This window comes from Trachemys scripta, chromosome 1 (genome assembly GCF_013100865.1).
Source record: "Trachemys scripta elegans isolate TJP31775 chromosome 1, CAS_Tse_1.0, whole genome shotgun sequence".
NCBI classification, from domain to species: domain Eukaryota; kingdom Metazoa; phylum Chordata; order Testudines; family Emydidae; genus Trachemys; species Trachemys scripta.
Genome location: NC_048298.1, coordinates 129,297,133 through 129,317,434, shown reverse-complemented (window position 1 = coordinate 129,317,434; position 20,302 = coordinate 129,297,133). Strand labels below are relative to the sequence as shown.

General features: G+C 46.0%; 1 protein-coding gene across 4 annotated transcripts; it reads left to right on the top strand.

The window, feature by feature from the left end:
- The first annotated feature begins 665 nt into the window (after positions 1-665).
- On the top strand, positions 666-20,097 carry LOC117884455 (elongation of very long chain fatty acids protein 4-like). Of its 4 annotated transcripts, none has more exons than XM_034784874.1 (8): positions 666-863; positions 4,579-4,645; positions 6,917-7,104; positions 13,448-13,528; positions 14,507-14,566; positions 16,264-16,378; positions 17,251-17,378; positions 19,032-20,097. In XM_034784874.1, the coding sequence occupies exons 1-8, from the start codon at positions 846-848 to the stop codon at positions 19,200-19,202; spliced, it is 828 nt and encodes a 275-aa protein (XP_034640765.1). In that variant the 5' UTR covers positions 666-845; the 3' UTR covers positions 19,203-20,097. The 4 variants fall into 4 exon arrangements, with proteins under 4 accessions (XP_034640765.1, XP_034640781.1, XP_034640773.1 ...); XM_034784890.1 differs by having other exon boundaries at positions 668-1,025; XM_034784882.1 differs by having other exon boundaries at positions 669-863; positions 14,510-14,566.
- Positions 20,098-20,302: the final 205 nt, after the last annotated feature.

Sequence of the window (20,302 nt, the reverse complement as noted above, 5' to 3'; positions counted from 1 at the left end):
TATAAATCTCATGATATTACACATTCACTGGGAAAATCATAGTTTCCAAAGAGTTAATCCTGCTCTCAGGAATGGAAGCTGGAGATCCCAGAGGGGGAATTTCCAGCCAGTGCTCATTGGTGGTGGCATTGAGCCCACCTTAAAACACCTAAAGAACGAAACTTGGTGATCGTGCAGAGAATTCTCCCTGTCTCATTTAAAGATGGTCCAGGTGCTTCCCCTAGGGATGGAGGCTGGAAATAATGAAAGAGATTGCTCTCAGTGTCCCCATCCCACATCCCAGTGAGGGTTTATTTGCTGGGTGCTCTCAGCACTTTCTCTGCTGTCATCATCTGATTCGGACTTGTCACTTTTGGAGATGGAAAATCCCATTGAACAAATCCTCAAGGGATGGGGTGGGGGAAGCTCTGTAAGAGTGCTGCCTATAGTACTTTTCCCAGTTTTCCCCAATCAAGTCGCCCCACCCTTCCCCATTTCTCAGGGGTTGAAAAGTTGCCAAAGCATGCCCTGAGTCAGAATACAGAAGGCTTTCATGGTTCTAAACATGAAGAGTTGGCATCATTCCCAGGCACGAGGCCGAAGGTCAGAGGTTCATTCCTATGGAAGCTCAGCCCAATTCAACCTTTGTTTTCTCAGTCCTTCCAGTCCCTTAATCTGACAAAGCACGTGAGGAACAGTAAAACGGAGTGGGGGAGGGGAATGTGATGTAACTCCAGATCAGGCAAAGTCAGAGACGGCCTTCAGCAATGGTGGTGTTTGCAGCTCACAGTCACTGGTGGTGAACACCACACCCTGAATCTTGTCAAGGAGCCAGAATTCAGAGCATCTGTGTGGGAACCCAGCGGATGAGACACCTTCTTCAGGTGAGGAGAGGGAAATGTGGCACGGTGCCTGCTTAACGGCACAGACTCCTGCAGCTCTTTGTTCTGCTTTCTCTGGGGTGTATCAGGAGGGACTAGAAAGATTTCTGCACCCTGACAGTATTCCTGGAAAAAGAGAGAAGTTACAGCATCTCCCCTGGAAGGGTAAGTCTGCTCTGTGTAATGGGGTTCTCTTTCGCTTGGGGGTTCAGCTCACTGTTTGGGAGAAAAAGAGCTGGAGTGGAGCAAGCTGAGCTGTGTGTAAAGTGTGTGTGTGTGTATAAATAACCACAAGGAAATCCTCCTTGGTTTGACTCAGAGTCTGCTGATAATCCCTTGACAGATCTCTGCTGGAGAATTCTGTTCAGGTGATGTGAGTGTACCTTTTGTGTCACAGTGTGTATATAAGTGAGTGTGTCAGAGGGCATCAATGCTGGGGGAGGAGGGGATAGTGTGTGAGAATGAAAAAATGAAAGTGGAGGTGTGTGTGATTGCTACATGTTTGGGAGAGAGAAAGAGCCTTGTGTGTGTCTTTGAGTGTGATTGCTATGTACATTTTAGGGTGTGATTGGGTGTCTGTCAGATTGCATTTAGGTTCTCAGGTGTTAGGAGTGCTATAAACACCTAAATAGGGAGAGCCAAATTTGGCTTTGTTTCACCAATGTAAATCTGTAATGAGATCTTTAACTGTAATGGTTTTCGTCCAGATTTGCAATGATGTAAACGAGAACAGTATTTGGCCCATAGTGTCAGGCCTGGTCTAGTCCTAATTTTTGTACTACTACAGCTATGTCAGTCAGAGGTGTCTTTCCTCTCCCCTCCCCCACCCTGAATTAGTTGCACCTGCACAACCCCTAGTGTAGATACAATTATACCAGTATAAAGCATCTGTATGTGGACAGAGCTGCAGCTGTTGTCGCTGTGGAACCCACCTCCACAGATAAATAGCAGTGCTGGGAAGGCTGGCTCTGACCCTGGAGCCCTGGTCAGCTGGGGATAAGCAGAAAGGAGAAGCTGGTCTCTCCACCCTCACCACACCACTGGTTGGCTAGAGAGCTGGTAGAAAATCCTGTGCCTACTTGCATCTACCAGTCCTCCTGTGACTGGAGGGTGGGATTGCCATTTAAGAAGGGGCTGCTCAGGCTACTGGAGAAGGCACCAGCTGCAACTGCTGCTGGAGTGACATAGCAAGCTGAGAGTCTGGGGACCAGCCCAGGGAGCAGACTGAACATGTGACCACACTGATCTGCTTGCAGCATACATGAAATGAAGCCAGAACCCAAAGGGAAGAAGAACCCTGGTCAGTGACTAAGTCGCTGATGCTGGGGATGGTCGTTGGGACTGTGTGTTAGCTGATGAAGGGGACCGATAAAGCTGATTTGTTACTGATGACAGAGCTGGGAGTGATTTCTGGGTCAATTCCTGCCTCCCCAAAGGCTGTAGGAGAGGTCTTCCTCGCAAAGCAAGTGGTGGGAATCTGGAATTACTGGCCAGGGGAGCCCTTAACACATTCCACTTTATGTACACCAGTGTAGGTAAAACAGTACAACTGTGCCGAGTAGGCGTCAAGAAGTCGAATTCACCCCTGCTCTGACTGGAGTTGCAGCAGGTGATAAATCTGCGGAGTGAGTCTGTGACAGGTGTGTAAGGCGATGATTGTGTGTTTGTCCCAGAGTGACTATTTTGCCATATGAGCTAATGAAAAGGGATACATTGCTTCAGTGATCCCCACCCGCATCCCCTTCCACAGGGTACAGTATAGCACACTCTGTTCATCTCTTGGACCTTTCACACACTTTGCCTGTCATCACATTGGGACCAAAGCTCTAGTGTCCTGAGTGCAGCTAGACAAAATATTTAAAATGTTGAAATTGCAAGAAAATGTAGTGACCCTCCCCCACCAAAATTAGACTAAATTTTCATGACATTTTTCCTCCATTTTTTTTAACCTGGTTATAGAGATGGTCAAAATTACCAGCCCAATCTCCTTCTTTAATAGCGTTTCTGGCCTAGTGGATGGGGGAAGCTGTAGATGTGATATAGCTTGATTTTTAGTAAGGCGGTTGGCACAGTCCCATATGATATTCTCATAAGCAAACTAGGGAAATGAGGTCCAGATTAAACATACTCAAAATGGATTGTCAGTGATTCTCTAGTAAACTGGGGGGATGTATCTAGTGGGGTGGCACAGGGGTCAGTCCTGGGTCAAGTACTAGTCAATATTTTCATTAATGACTTGGAGTGGAGGGTGTGTTTATAAATTTGCAGAGATAACACCAAGAGGGGAGGGACTGCAAACACTCTGGAGGACAGGATTAGAATTCAAAACACCTTGACAAATTGGAGAATTGGTCTGAATTCAACAAGATGAAATTCAATAAAGACAAGTGGGAAGAAAAAAGTCAAATGCCCAATACAACATGGGGAATAACTAGCTAGGTGGTAGTACTGCTGAAAAGGCTCTGAGGATTAAACTCATACTCAATTTGAGATCCATTGTATGATGCAGTTACTAAAAAGGCTAATATTATTCTGGGGTATATTAATGGGAGTGTGGTATGCAAAACACAGGAGATAATTGTACCACTCTACTCGGCACTGGTGAGAACTCAGCTAGAGTACTTTATCCAATTCTGGGTAACACATTTAAAGAAAGATGTGGATAAATTGGAGAGATTCCAGAGGAGAGCAACAAAAATGATAAAAGGTTTAGAAAACCTGATCTATGAGGAAATGTTAAAACACTGGGCATGTTTAGTCTTGAGAAAAGAAGACTGACCCAGTAACAGCCCATATTTGAAGACTATTCTAAAGGGAATCTTGATCCATTGTTTTCCAGGTCCACTGAAGACAGGACAAGAATAATTAGCTTAAACTGCAGCAAGAGAGATTGTTAGATATTGGGGAAAACTTTCTAACTATAAGAATAGCTAAGCATTGGAACAGGCTTCCAAGGGAAGTTGTGATGCAGGCACCCAGTTACATCAATGCAATAACAACATCCCCAATAACGCAAAGACAAAGTCTACCTTCTTCCATCCAACGTAGTGCTAGCATAGACACTGAATTACCTGTGTCAACTCTAACAGTCCTCCAGCAGCTGTTCAAAAATGCCCCTGTCCCCACAACAGTAGCCACTCCATTCTGAACTCCATTGCCCAGGAGTCACACACACCAGAATCTGCTCCTTCCCCTTTAAAAAACCAGCATATTTTTGAAATACCTTTTCCCCAGTTGAACACCTTGGCAAGCACACCCACTAGCCCACATTTCAAGCATCCAGCTATGCCTGCTCAGCACATACAGAGAACTACACCTAGACACACTCCTGTCTGAAGCAGAGCAGAAGTCCTGGATCTCCTTGTCCTATCAGCCATCGCAGGAAGTTTTTAAGAATATTTAGACTATCAGGAACGGTCTAGGTATATTTGGTCTGAGGAGGCTGCACTAGATCGCCTCGCTAGGTCCTTTCCAGCCTAACACTTCTATAATTCTATGAAAATTTGTTGAAATTTCAACACAATTTTAAATTTTATTTTTTTAATTGCTAATTCTCTTCCCCCCACACACACACTTTTTTTTGACCAGCTTGAGTCCTAAAACTGTGTCTATGAGTAACCAGAAGTCTCTGCACACTGCAGGACTTGGAGCCTGGAGTGGCATAAATGGGGTTAGGTGATCACAGACAAGGTTAAATCTCATTTTGCTTTCCATTCAGGGATCCAGGATGGCTTCAACTTGGCAGAAAATTCAAGAGTTCTACAACTGGGCCCTTGAAAATGGAGGTAGGTGGAGAAGCTGCCTTGTATAGGAATTGGCCAAGGATGCCATTAGGCGGCACTATGGAAAGTACAAACCATTAATAAGAATCATCCCCTTCTTGAGCTCACTTCCTTTCCTTGGATACATGGCAAAATCTCACTTTTCCCTACCAAGATCTTAAGCTTGTTTAGAGTCCTGAGCTATAGCCCATGGAAACACCAGCTTGTGGGATGAAGGAAGGGATTTAAGCATCTTTGTTCTTGCGAAGGAAAACTCTTTAACCCTAATCCACATTTGTTGGACAATGTTGTGTCTCACAAGCATACATGTTGTGATAACTCATGAAATAGTAGCCCTCCAATTATACTGTTTTAGACATTGTCCCCTAGGCACATGTACACAATTCAGTGAAAATTTTAATTTAGCATAAAAAATACTTTTTCTGCATCAAAAAGTGTGTGAGGTACAAGTGTACTCCAAACATGTTGCACTGTTATACTGTATTTTTAGTAGTTCTACGTATACATGTTTGCTTCCAGTGACAATATTTATCTTGTATTGTAATACTGGTAACTGTCTCCCACACAAAACAAGCTACGTTTTTTTGCATAAATGTAACTTGCATGTTAGAATTGATAATACATGTGTGGAGTAATGTTATACCCCACGAGGATGTATGTTGTGACACCTCATGAACTAGTGGCTATCCAGCTATGCTGTTTTAGGCATTGCATATGCTAACTGATCATGCAGTTGCTGCATACAGTCACCCTAAGTAGAAGGTATTCCGGCGATGTGTGAATATTGCATATTGGCTCACACTGAATGAAACTTCTTTCTTTCAATTTGCTGTTTAGATAAAGTCTTTTAACCTAAAATGTTACAGAATTGTTTTTGGTTTCTGAATGCATTTGGGGTACAAACTACAGTTAATATAACTTTTTTCTTGACACTGGATTAAGGTTAAAGAAGGCAGCCCTTTAGGGGTTCAGCGTGGGGCTCTGAAAGTCTGTCCAGCAAGAAGTGCACCTTGCTGCTTATAAACTCTGAAATATCGGGTAAAGTGACGTCTTAAAATGTGCATTGGTATGTCATGGCCAGGCTTGATAGACCAGGTGATTAGAGCTCAGGTTTTGACTTCTGAAGACCCAGGTACAATCCTACCTCGAGTAACAAGTGAAATGTTGAGACAAACCACTGCACAATGTTTGCAGAGTTATCAGGGTATACTTAGGAGAGACCCAGGACTGGAATAACAGGAGGTGCTGCAGAGTAGCGTGACATGTCAGAATTGGAATATGCTGCAGATCAGAATTAAGGTGTATTGGCAGCTCTGTGTGCTGGCCCAGGATTGGGATAACAAGAGAAGGTTCAAATCTGTCTTCAGCAGCTTTGAGTGGCAGAGCTGAAGAGGGGTCTCAGGACTAAAAGAGAGGGAATTCTACAGGCAAGTTGAGAAGCATGGTGCCAGAGCTGTGTGGGTCCCAGGACCCAGATGGAGTCTGGGTGGAGATTTAGGAGCACTGACAGACTGTGGAACTCAGAAGTAGGATATTAGAAGAGTTCTGGCGTCAGAGTCCATGACAGGAGTAACAAGGGACCCTGCAAGTGGATATCTGTGTAGACAGGAGATCTGAAGGGCAGGGTGGTGAGAAGGTCAGTACTGCAGAGCATGTGGATCTTCAGCACTGGCATAATGGATGAGAGCTGACGTTCATTGGCAGAGCTATATGTGTGGGGAACCCAGCACTGGAATAGTAGGAGGGCTTCAGGGCAATATTGAGAGGCATTGGCAGAGCTGTGTGGGGAGCCTAGGACTGGAATAGCAGGGGCAGCTGAGGGCCAGGACTGAGGGGCATTGGCAGAGCTGTGTGGGGAGCCCAGGACTGGAATAGCAGGGGGCTGCAGGGCAGGACTGAGGGACATTGGCAGAGCTGCATGGGGAGCCCAGGGCTGGAATAGCAGGGGGCTGCAGGGCAGGACTGAGGGGCATTGGCAGAGCTGTGTGGGGAGCCCAGAGCTGGAATAGCAGGGACTGCAGGGCAGGACTGAGGGGCATTGGTAGAGCTGCATGTGGAACTCAAGGATGGAAAAGAAAGGAACCAAACTGGCTGTGTTGTGTGGATCTTCAGCCCTGGCATAATGGGTGAGGGCTGACGTTCATTGGCAGGGATGGAGGGGATAAATTAAAATCCAGGACAGGAGCCGTTTATTTAGATATAAAGTCTATTTCCCTCTTGAGGCCCACAAGCCACACTGTTCTTTGCTTCTGTGCAATGTGTTTTGCTTCGCAGACCCAAGGACAGACCCCTGGCTCCTGGTTTACTCTCCACTTCCAGTCACCCTGCTCTTCACCCTCTACCTCTTATTTGTGGCACTGGGACCACACCTCATGCAGAAGTGGGAGCCACTGAGGCTAAAGGGTCTGCTGACTGCCTATAATTTGACCCTGGTGGTTCTGTCAATCTATATGTTCTATGAGGTAAGGATAATCGATCAGCTCCATTTGGATAAACATTTTGGCAGGGGGGATTTGAAGCAGGAGCCCTTTAAACTCCTTCTCTGATGAACAGGTGACTGTGATGTATTTTCATTCTGCCACTAGAGGGCACATTCTACTCAGTTAAATATGTATCTATGGCAGAGGTTCTCAACAAGACGGGGCACAGAATGTATTCTGGGTGGGGGCGTGAGAAGCTTTAGGGGGAAAAAACTTACTGTGCACATTCAGAGCTGGGTGGCTGGAGAGCAGCAGCTGCTGGCTGGGCGCTCAGCTCTGATGGCAGCACTGCTGCCAGCAGCAGCGCAGAAGTGAGGGTGGTATGGTATTGCCACCCTTACTTCTGTCCTGCTGCAGGTGGTGCTGACTTCAGAGCTGGGCACCCGGCCAGCAGCTGCCGCTCTCCACTCTGCCTTCAGAACTGGGTGGCCGAAGAGTGGCAGCTGCTGGCCGGGTGCCCAGAAGGGGGTGGGAGAGGCATAAACTACTACAGATACAAAGAAGGGGGCGCGATCAAATATGTTTGAGAACCATTGCTTTATGGGTATTTCTATACTGCAATTAGACACCCATGTTAGGGAAGGTTGCAACATGGGGTATGTCTATACCTCAACTAAAAACCCATGGCTGGCCTGTGCCCACTGACTCGGGCTCAGGCTAAGGGGATGCTTAATTGCAGTGTAGATGTTCTGGCTCTCGCTGCAGCCTGAGCTCTGGGACCCTCCCACTTCTCAGGGTCCCAGAGCCCAGGCTGAAGCCTGATCCTGAATGTCTACACCACAGTTAAACAGCCCCTTAGCCTGAGCCCCGCACGCCTGGGCCAGCCATAGGTTTTTAGTTGTAGTATAGACATACCCTATACGGCAAACACAATTTCTTCCATGTTTCAACCTTCCTTAATACACCATCCCTTCGAGTTTTAGAGTAATGCTGGTGAAAGGTCTCTGAATGATAAACCTGGAATATAAAATCCGCTATGTAGCAGCTACAAAACACATGATGTACATTTGTCCCCTACATTGTGCCTCAGCCTGACCAGGTCCATCTCTGAAGGTGTGAGAGGAATTTTATTTTCCAAACTCTTGCAATCATGTTTGCTGAGACCTCCAACCAGGGTGCAAATTAATGCCACTGGCAGTGGAAGGGATGTTTATTTTTTGTTGTTGTTGGAGTGTGTGTGTGTGAATGGGCAACTTTCCATTAGAAACTGAACTGAGATCATAGAATCATAGAATATCAGGGTTGGAAGGGACCTCAAGAGGTCATCTAGTCCAACCCCCTTCTCAAAGCAGGACCAATTCCCAACTAAATCATCCCAGCCAGGGCTTTGTCAAGCCGGGCCTTAAAAACCTCCAAGGAAGGAGACTCCACCACCTCCCTAGGTAACGCATTCCAGTGCTTCACCACCCTCCTAGTGAAATAGTGTTTCCTAATATCCAACCTAGACCTCCCCCACTACAACTTGAGACCATTGCTCCTTGTTCTGTCATCTGCCACCACTGAGAACAGTCGAGCTCCATCCTCTTTGGAACCCCCCTTCAGATAGTTGAAGGCAGCTATCAAATCCCCCCTCATTCTTCTCTTCTGGAGACTAAACAATCCCAGTTCCCTCAGCCTCTCCTCATAAGTCATGTGCTCCAGACCCCTAATCATTTTTGTTGCCCTCCGCTGGACTCTTTCCAATTTTTCCACATCCTTCTTGTAGTGTGGGGCCCAAAACTGGACACAGTATTCCAGATGAGGCCTCACCAATGTCGAATAAAGGGGAACGATCATGTTCCTCGATCTGCTGGCAATGCCCCAACTTATACAGCCCAAAATGCCGTTAGCCTTCTTGGCAACAAGAGCACACTGTTGACTCATATCCAGCTTCTCGTCCACTGTGACCCCTAGGTCCTTTTCTGCAGAACTGCTACCTAGCCATTCGGTCCCTAGTCTGTAGCAGTGCATGGGATTCTTCCGTCCTAAGTGCAGGACTCTGCACTTGTCCTTGTTGAACCTCACCAGGGTTTTTTTGGCCCAATCCTCTAATTTGTCTAGGTCCCTCTGTATCCGATCCCTACCCTCTAGTGTATCTACCACGCCTCCTAGTTTAGTGTCATCTGCAAACTTGCTGAGAGTGCAGTCCACACCATTCTCCAGATCATTAATAAAGATATTAAACAAAACTGGCCCCAGGACCGACCCTTGGGGCACTCCACTTGAAACCGGCTGCCAACTAGACATGGAGCCATTGATCACTACCCGTTGAGCCCGACGATCTAGCCAGCTTTCTATCCACCTTACAGTCCATTCATCCAGCCCATACTTCCTTAACTTGGCGGCAAGAATACTGTGGGAGACCGTATCAAAAGCTTTGCTAAAGTCAAGGAATAACACATCCACTGCTTTCCCCTCATCCACAGAGCCAGTTATCTCATCATAGAAGGCAATTAGGTTAGTCAGGCACGACTTCCCCTTCGTGAATCCATGCTGACTGTTCCTGATCACTTTCCTCTCCTCTAAGTGTTTCATAATTGATTCCTTGAAGACCTGCTCCATGATTTTTCCAGGGACTGAGGTGAGGCTGACTGGCCTGTAGTTCCCCGGATCCTCCTCCTTCCCTTTTTTAAAGATGGGCACTATATTAGCCTTTTTCCAGTCATCTGGGACACCTCCCAATCGCCATGAGTTTTCAAAAATAATGGCTAATGGCTCTGCAATCTCATCTGCCAACTCCTTTAGCACCCTCGGATGCAGCGCATCCGGCCCCATGGACTTGTGCACGTCCAGTTTTTCTAAATAGTACTGAACCACTTCTTTCTCTACAGAGGGCTGGTCACCTTCTCCCCATATTGTGCCACCCAGTGCAGCAGTCTTGGAGCTGACCTTGTTTGTGAAGACAGAGGCAAAAAAAAGCATTGAGTACATTAGCTTTTTCCACATCCTCGGTCACTAGGTTGCCTCCCTCATTCAGGAAGGGGCCCACACTTTCCTTGACTTTCTTCTTGTTGCTAACATACCTGAAGAAACCCTTCTTGTTACTCTTAACATCTCTTGCTAGCTGCAACTCCAAGTGTGATTTGGCCTTCCTGATTTCACTCCTGCATGCCTGAGCAATATTTTTATACTCCTCCCTGGTCATTTGTCCAATCTTCCACTTCTTGTAAGCTTCTTTTTTGCGTTTAAGATCAGCAAGGATTTCACTGTTTAGCCAAGCTGGTCGCCTGCCATATTTACTATTCTTTCTACACATCGGGATGGTTTATTCCTGCAACCGCAATAAGGATTTTTTAAAATACAGCCAGCTCTCCTGGACGCCTTTGCCCTTCATGTTATTCTCCCAGGGGATCCTGCCCATCTGTTCCCTGAGGGAGTCAAAGTCTGCTTTGCTGAAGTCCAGGGTCCGTATTCTGCTGCTCTCCTTTCTTCCTTGTGTCAGGATCCTGAACTCGACCATCTCATGGTCACTGCCTCCCAGGTTCCCATCCACTTTTGCTTCCCCTACTAATTCTTCCCTGTTTGTGAGCAGCAGGTCAAGAATAGCTCTGCCCCTAGTTGGTTCCTCCAGCACTTGCACCAGGAAATTGTCCCCTACACTTTCCAAAAACTTCCTGGATTGTCTGTGCACCGTTGTATTGCTCTCCCAGCAGATATCAGGGTGATTAAAGTCTCCCATGAGAACCAGGGTCTGCGATCTGGCAACTTCTGCTAGTTGCCAGAAGAAAGCCTCGTCCACCTCATCTCCCTGGTCTGGTGGTCTATAGCAGACTCCAACCATGACATCACCCTTGTTGCTCACACTTCTCAACTTTATCCAGAGACTCTCAGGTTTTTCTGCAGTTTCATACCGGAGCTCTGAGTAGTCATACTCCTCTCTTACATAAACGGAACTCCTCCACCTTTTCTGCCCTGCCTGTCCTTCCTGAACAGTTTATATCCATCCATGATAGTACTCCAGTCATGTGAGTTATCCCACAAGTCTCTGTTATTTCAATCGCATCATAGTTCCCTGACTGTGCCAGGACTTCCAGTTCTCCCTGCTTGTTTCCCAGGCTTCTTGCTTTTGTGTATAGGCACTTAAGATAACTCATCGATCGTCCCTCTTTCTCAGTATGAGACAGGAGTCCTCCCCTCTTGCGCTCTCCTTCTTGTGCTTCCTCCCAGGATCCCATTTCCCCACTTACCTCAGGGCTTTGGTCTTCTTCCCCCGGTGAACCTAGTTTAAAGCCCTCCTCACTAGGTTAGCCAGCCTGCTGGTGAAGATGCTCTTCCCTCTCTTTATTAGGTGAAGCCCGTCTCTGCCTAGCACTCCTCCTTCTTGGAACACCATCCCATGGTCGAAGAATCCAAAGCCTTCTCTCAGACACCACCTGCGTAGCCATTCGTTGACTTCCATGATTCTATGGTCTCTACCCCGGCCTTTTCCTTGCACAGGGAGGATGGACGAGAACACCACTTGCGCCTCAAACTCCTTTATCCTTCTTCCCAGAGCCACGTAGTCTGCAGTGATCCGCTCAAGGTCATTCTTGGCAGTATCATTGGTGCCCACGTGGAGAAGCAGGAAGGGGTAGCGATCCGAGGACTTGATGAGTCTCGGCAGTCTCTCCATCACATTGTGTATCCTAGCTCCTGGCAAGCAGCAGACCTCTCGGTTTTCCCGGTCGGGACGGCAGATAGATGACTCAGTCCCCCTGAGGAGGGAGTCCCCGACCACCACCACCCTCCTCCTCCTCTTGGGAGTGGTGGTCGTGGAACCCCCATCCCTAGGACAGTGCATCTTTTGCCTTCCAATTGGTGGAGTCTCCTTTTGCTCCCTTCCCTCAAATGGGTCATCTAGTCCACTCTCCGCATTAGTACCTGTATAGAGAACATGGAAACGATTGCTCACCTGTATCTCCATTGCTGGTGCATGGACGCTCCTCTTTCTCCTTCTGGAGGTCACATGCTGCTAAACCTCTTCACAATCCTTCTGTCCCTGCTGCGCCTGCTCTGAATCTTCAGAACATTGTGGCCGTAGAAGCATCTCCTGACGTCTGTCCAGGAAATCTTCATTTTCCCTTATGCAACGCAGAGTCGATACTCGTTTCTCCAGCCCTCAAACCTTCTCTTCCAATATGGAGACCAGCTTGCACTTTGTACAGACAAAGTCCCCTCTGTCCTGTGGAAGAAAGACAAACATGGCACAACCTGTGCAGGTTACAACAGCTGATCGCTCACCTTCCATATCACCGTCCTCTTAAGAGCTTTCACAGCTGTTGCAGGAACTACTCAGAGAAACCTGCAGATGAAAGCCTCAGTGAGCTCTCCCCAGGCAAACTCCCAGGCAAACTCCCTCTGTTAGCCTCTGCTGTTCACCGCTCAGCTGGTTCGCTGCTGACTGCCCTTATATACCAGTCAGGGCCACTCAAGGCCCACCTGGAACAAAGCACTCCCAATTCACACTTTTCAAACAAACAAGCAAGCAATCAAACACACGGTCAAACTGACCAACTGTTCCAGCAGCAGACACTCAGATACTCACCAACACAGCCCCCCTAATGCAGCACTTAGCGTACCTCCTCTTGGACAGCTCCCAGGCAAACTCCCTCTGTTAGCCTCTGCTGTTCACCGCTCAGCTGGTTCGCTGCTGACTGCCCTTATATTACCAGTCAGGCCCACTCAAGGCCCACCTGGAACAAAGCACTCCCAATTCACTACCAACTCTTTACATGTGGGCCACTGAATACCCATCAAATGACTAGAGCTGAGTACATTTGAAATGAATGATCTAACTAATGAACATGGCTTTTTATTTACTATTTTCAGAAGGATCATGAAATTCTCACACTTATTCAGAAAGAATTGCAAATTTATTTAGCAAACAGTTCTAGTCCTAAAGATTGCTCACAACCAGGTAAAAGTGAATATTCACTTCTCATCCTTGGTCGGGCCACGTGGTATGAGTTCAGCTCCCTAATTAGATGACTAATGCAACTTACCAACACAAAATGAACAATTAAGTTTACAATCCAATACGCAATTCAAAATTTGTTTTCAGAGAATTCTCAAGCTTATACTTCACTGTTCATTCTAGAAAAGCTCAAGCACTCAAATATCTGCAGCAAAGGGTAACAAACATGATCATCTAGAAATTCACTTTCAGATTCTGACAGATAGCTACAAATATTTACAGATATTTTTTCTGTAGTAATGAATTTGAATCACTACCAGCCTGTGCTGGATTGGGACTGGTTACCTAGCATTAGAGTGTAAATCTCCTTGGAACCAAGGAAATATGAAAGATTGGATAGATGCAGGACAGAGAATGGGTTTCTCTTATTAGTTTTTTTTTCTTTTCTTTCAGTTCCTGGTAACTTCAGTCTTGGCCAACTATAGTTACCTGTGTCAGCCAGTGGATTACACCAGAAGCAAGTTGGGAATGAGGGTACAGTTTCATACAGAACTAGTCTTCGGTCACTCTCATTCTTCAGAGATAGATGGGTTGCTTTGCTGGAAGACTGGTGCCAAACTGCACTCTGGCTACCTTTGCATGTCCTAAGAAGGCCTTTGCTCCTATTCCCTTACTTTCAAATCCATTTTACTAAATGATTTACTTCAGCACTCAAGGAATCTCTCTAACTCCTGGCACATGGATAAGTCTGTATTTTCTAACTGTTTCATAAAGGCTTATGGATTCAGTAATTTTCATTAAAAAATCTATGATTTTTTTTTGGTAATTCTGCGGTTTTACCATATTCCTATTTGTCTGCAAATACAGCCAAACTTCAAATGAGTACAGGTGTGGATCTGGATTTGTGGCTTGAGCCTGCCTCCCATGCTGATGAGTCCACTGCTTTGCCATGAGACTGAAAATACTTGGCAATCAGTGAAATGATACTCTGCCCTTGCCCCACCAAAAATAAAAAAAACAAATCAACTAACCAACCAACCAAAATAAATAAAGTAGGCTGAATTTTTACCCTGTGAAAAGGGAGATCCATAAAGTCCACTAGGAACTTCACTATGCCTATAGATTTTATGTAGAAGGCAGTCAGATACTATGAAGAAGGGCAGCAGTATAAGACCGTCAGGGGACAATGTACTGAAAACATACATCAGCATAGCTACGTCTCTCAGGGGTGTGAAAAATCCACCCCCCTGAGAGACATAGCTATGCCAGGCTAACCCCCAGTGTAGACAGCGCTTGGAAGAATGCCTCCTTCCATCTCTCGGGGAGGCAGATTAACTACAGCAATGGGAGAACCCCTGCTGTCACTGTAGTGAGCGTTTACACTGAAGCACTACAACGGCGCAGCTGTGCTGCTGTAGTGTTTTAAGTGTAGACGTTCCCTAAGATAGATAGCTATGTGTTGAGCAAGGACTTTTGTCTCAGTATCACATGGCATTTCCTTGTCTTTTCCAGCAGATGGCGAGAGTGTGTTGGTGGTTCTTCTTCTCCAAAGTCATCGAGCTGCTTGATACGGTAAGGTGGGCCTGGCCAAAATAACAGGGCTGAGGCTCTGTAACAAATCGTCCTGGCTCTGAGCCCCCTCGTGACAAAGACATAGTGCCAAGACCAATGCACTATGTATTTATTCTGTATGTGGCTGATGCCTTTCAGTACATGCTCACTTTCACTCTCTCTCTCTCTCACACACACACACACACACTCTCACACACACACAGTGTCTGCCCACTTCAGGGAATAATGCTGATACCATCCTGGGATGAGGACACAGCTTCAGGGTAATGTCATATGGAAACCACTTGCCTTCAAGCCTCTAGCCTTGCCACTGGCATCAGCCCAGTAAGTTTCCTTACAAACATTGGCTGAGCCTTCTCTTGTCCCAATGACTGCATACCTGACATCGTATTCTCTGAGTGGACATTCCCTATAAATCTAGGATCAGCCCCCTTTACACAAACACACTTTCTGATGTTCAGATAACTCAGAGTACCAGGGGTTCATGCAGGGCCAAGAGGAGAAATCTGAACCTGAGCAGTGGGTGGGTGGGAGAGGGACTGGTGAGGTTACACACCCACACACTGGGAGAGTCCAGTCCCCAAATGTGGGTGCAGGGTTAATTTCACCAATTGGTCATGTCTATTGTAGCGTCTGCCCATTTTGCAATAGACCCAGCCTAGTCATTGTCCTTCTGACTAAAGTATGATGTTAAGCTGAAGAGTAAACAGCCTAGGACTATGTAGGCATATGCCCCAGAGTCTCCATTGCCGCATATGAATTGACAAGATGAGATTATTCCAGGCCACTGATCCTGGGATAAGGGTTTGTGTCCCGGGTGAGTTTTGACTTACCTTGAATTTCCATCATGCATGCCAACTGCTCCATAGTAATATACCGCACCTTCCCTTGCACTCAAATGGCAGACTGGACCCTACAGGGGGAACTGGTCAGGAAGAGCACGGTGTTTTCTGGATTGCCTAGATCCCCTAGAACCGATCCTGACTGGGAAATACTTTGATTCTATGCCCAGATTTTATTAGTGTAGGGACTGCCTACGAACTGGATTGATTTGAAGGAGTGAAAGTTGCATGGCTAATGGGCTGGACTACCCCTCTGCATTATAAGTAGCAGATAGGGGCTGTTCCCCCAGTCACCACTGCCCAGAAAGCAGTTCTTCCTGGTAGTGACAAAGCAGCATATAACTGGTTGATATCACCCTCTTTCCTAATGGGAACACCATCAGAGCTTGGCTGCTCAATGTGATGCCTCCCCTGGAGAGCTGTCCCCAGTGCTAGTAGGCATGTAACCTCTGCTTCTGCATTGTGGACCTCAAACAAAACCCCAGATCGAGATACCTCCAATCTACATGGAGGCTCAGGTCTGGATCCAGATGTCATGCCTTGGGCCCATCTGTGTGGGTAACCACTGAGAGAGTCTGCAGTGGAATCCCAAGGTACGGATGGCTGAGGCTTTGTGGAAGAGGCACTGTCCTTTGGCCTCTCCCCTTCCAAATAGCATAAGGTCCATGTGTGTGTTGGATTTGCCAGTGCTCAGCTTGGCTTCTAAAGGGAAGGATGATAGGTCACCAAGATGCAAGCAGAATGGAGTTGTGGCGCTTCAGGTCAAGCGCTGGCTACCCGTAGCCCCTTGCACTTCTAGGCCCTCTCTAAACATACGGAAGAATTCAAGACTTTCTCTCTTCTGACTTCTTTCAGGTCTTCTTCATTCTGCGCAAGAAGCCTGAGCAGGTGACTTTCCTGCATGTGTATCATCATGGCACCATGCTTTTCAACTGGTGGGCTGGTGTCAAATATGTGCCTGGAGGACAGGGTAAGCTTCATTTCACTGGGCATACTTTGTCTCCCTCTCTCTTGTTCTGGAGATAATTTGAACCCTGCATCTTGACTGGCTAGTGGACAGAAACCTCACTGCACATTATCCACTTTGGTAGTGAGAGACGAGGGTATCATGACTGACACCTGTTGGGTGCTTTTTTGGACTGTCCTGTCCGCCCCTAGACTGTCCTAATCACTGTCTCATCCAAGACAAGACTGCCCCATTCATTGCCCAGACAGAAATGAGAACACCAAGTTCAAGGCCTAAGTTTGCACCTTCTTGTTTTCCTTCCCAGAGCAGGACTACCCTCATTCTCTGTTCAGCTAGGGCCTGTCCCATTCACTGTTGTGCCCAGATCCATACTGTCCCATTCACTCTCCAGCTCATATCCAGACTATTCCCCACCCCCTGTCTAGCCTGACTGCCCCTTCTCACTAACCCACCCTAATGCACAATGCTAGAACTATAGAGCCAAGCTTGGCATAGGAATTCATGGTGCTTTTGTATGGGAAGCAGTTTTGTAAAAGGTCTTGATATCTGAGTGATCTGCAATATCTAATCTAGCATTCCCTCTTCTGTCATTGGACCTCCTGTCTGTCCCTTCTAGAAACCAGTTATGGCTGCAGCCCACACAGAGGGAGCAGGGTGACATAGGGTGCTCCTTGGAGGGTGTGAGATGGTATAGGATGAAGGGTCATGTTTCTAGGGCATTCAGGAACTGAAGGGTGTCACACATGTATGGGTCACAAGGGGACAATATTTTGGACATGTCACCTAGGGGACTGTGTCTGTCAGTACAGGAGGACAAGTCTCATAGACTCTGTGTGCCTTGTTCTTCCTGCTTTCCTGTATTCTCTATCCCACAGCCTTCTTCATTGGGATGTTAAACTCCTTTGTGCACATCTTCATGTACCTGTATTATGGGCTGGCCAGCCTGGGACCACAAATGCAGCGCTACCTGTGGTGGAAACGCTATCTCACCATCCTGCAGCTGGTAATTAATTTCATACATCTACCTCCTCCCACTCCAGACCTGGGATAGGGTGGCATCAGTTTTCTGTCTGTCCCCTCCCTGGCTCTCTCATCCCTGGTCTAACCTACTGGAATGGCCATCTCCCTAGGTGTCCTACTGCAACTGATCAGGGAGAGGTCTGGGTTGAGTGGTACTCAGGAGTAAGCCAAGAGACATTTCAATACCTACAGTGACTTTTTCCAGAAAAGCCTTATCCCCATGAGGGGAAGAAAACAGACAGAAGACTTTTACATGTCTGTTACCCTCCCCACCCCAATTTATAAGAAGAGTTTTCTGCATCGCAGCATAGTACATTTCAGCCAGGGACTCTGGGGAAAGATCATTCCAATCACTGATTCCTCATCAGGAAGACTTGACTTCTTGTGTATGGTAGCTGGCTCCATACCCCACCTTCCCCCATCCCCCCCGAAGTCCTTAACAAGTAGCTTGACTTTTTTTGCGTGGAAGTGTTGAGTGATCACTGAAGTTTGTGGGAGCTGTGGTTGTCCAGTAACTGTGGAAATCAGTTATCTTCCTTTTATTGTGATTCCTTAGTATGGATTTAGATTGTATGCACCCAGGTTTAAAAAACAAAACAAAAAAACAAATAGTAGGCCTTAGCGCCTTCTAAATTGTTTTCTCTTGGCTTTCTCCTTTTCTCATCTCTGAGGATGTGGCAAATCCTGACATTTCAACCGTGTGTTTCTCTGGTTGCTTAAGGCTACAACATAAATAGAAATAGTACAGAGAAGGGCAATGATTAGAGCCATGTGCCTGGGGGAGCAGGGAGTTAATTCCATACAAAGAGAGATTATGAAGACTAGGATTATTTAGTTACTAAAGAAGAGTAAGAGGAGATGCTGTAAAGTTAAAATAATAAAGGGTGTAAAGAAGCCTGGTTCGGAGCTCTTATTTACCCTATGCTGTAATACAGGGACAAGAAAGCACTGCATGAATGAAAGATTAAAAAATACAGAACAGAGCATAGGAAATATGTGTCTACACAACATACATTCAATGTATAGGACTCCACGCTGCGAGATATTAAGGCAAATGGCTTAGTAAGATAAAAAATGGATTGATGCTTATATGAATAAGAGTAATAGCTGCAGTTACAGTCGCTAAGCTAAAATGTAAAGGGCTCTCAATCCAGATGCTTAAAGGTATAATCTGAACACCATCTGGTGAAAGGAAGGATTCTCCTTACCCTCAGACACCTATCCCAAAGCATCAGTTACTGGACAGTTGCAGAGAAGGGACACAACAGAAGACTGACTAGTGATCTGCTCTTGTATGGCATGGGGCAGGATACTAAACTTTATGAACTAATTTCCTGCTCCCCTGTGGCAGTGGGCAGTATCCAGTACTTCCTGGACCCATGATATCCTTCAGTATGGTAGAAGCCGAATATTGAACTTGGTGAATAAATGGTTTCTTCCACTAAAGTGGGAGATGGGATATCTGACCTACTCCAGTCTAAAAGAAGGCTTGTTCTGGACTGAGTGGACCAATAGTCTGTTGTGATGTGACTAGTGAAGGGGATGCTGGACTGGATGGACCAATAGTCAGATTTAGCTTGACTATTTTGCTATGTAGCATCTCTAATCCTGCTTCTGTTTTTTTTTCCCCTGGCAGTGCCAGTTTGTGGCCATCGCTGTTCACTCCTCCTATAACCTCTTCACAGAGTGCCCATTCCCCGATGGCTTCAACGTTGCAGTCTTCCTCTACATCCTCAGCCTCATTGTTCTCTTCCTAAACTTCTACTACTGGACCTACATCAGGGGGAAGTGGGAGAAACTAAGATGAAGGAGAGGGGCATGGTCTGAGGACATTGCTGGAATTCACATATACTCCACTGCGTCTACCTCAATTCCACATAGAAGGTGCATTTGGAGAGGTTGAGGGAGGATCATACAAGCAGATTCTTGGTTGCCTTAGCATTATCGTTTGGGAAGGGAAAAGGAACTAGAGGGCTCAGAAGACGAGTAATGGGGTACTGAGGTGTTTGCTTATTGAACATTGGTGCAAATACAAGCCAAGCTGATAGATAATGATAGTCATCAACACTTGGTGGCCTGTGTGAAACTGGTTGTTTGTCTCAAGTCCAGGGCTAGTGAGTAAGTGTCCAAAGCACAGTTGGCATATTTGTTACGAGTAACAGCAGAGGCCAGGAACTCACTGGGATTCGAGAATGTATTAGCTTGTCATCCCTCCATATCAGGGAGCACATATTCTATCTCCGTATTCTATCCCTCCATATCCGGAGCACACGAACAGAGAGTGGACTTCATCCTGCTCTCTCGTTCACAAGCGTGTAACCCCACTGACTTCAGTTTACATCAATATAAGAGAGAGGAGAGTCGGGTACTCACCACAAGAAACTTGCTCTGCTGCTGCACCTGCTCTCTGGCTCAACAAAGGGCATCGGTCTCCAGAGCTATCCACCCAGCACTAACATTCATTCTAAGAAATTAACGTGATGAAGGAAAATGTATTAACATACCATTTTCTGCCTTGCATGTACTTATCTTTTGATTATTGTTGTAACACTAAAGACATAACTTTTTAGTAGGGCTGCTAAGCGATTAAAAAAGTGAATCATGATTAATCACATGATTAATCACACTGTTAAACAATAATATAATTATTATTAAATACCATTTATTTAAATATTTTTTCAAATATATAGATTTCAATTACAACACAGAATATATAGTATATAGTGCTCACTTTATATTTATTTTTATTACAAATATTTGCACTGTAAAATAACAAAAGAAATAGTATTTTTCAATTCACCTAATACAAGTACTGTAGTATAATCTCTCTATCATGAAAGTTTAACTTAAAAATGTAGACTTGTGTACAAAATAACTACATTCAAAAATAAAAACAGGAAAGTTCAC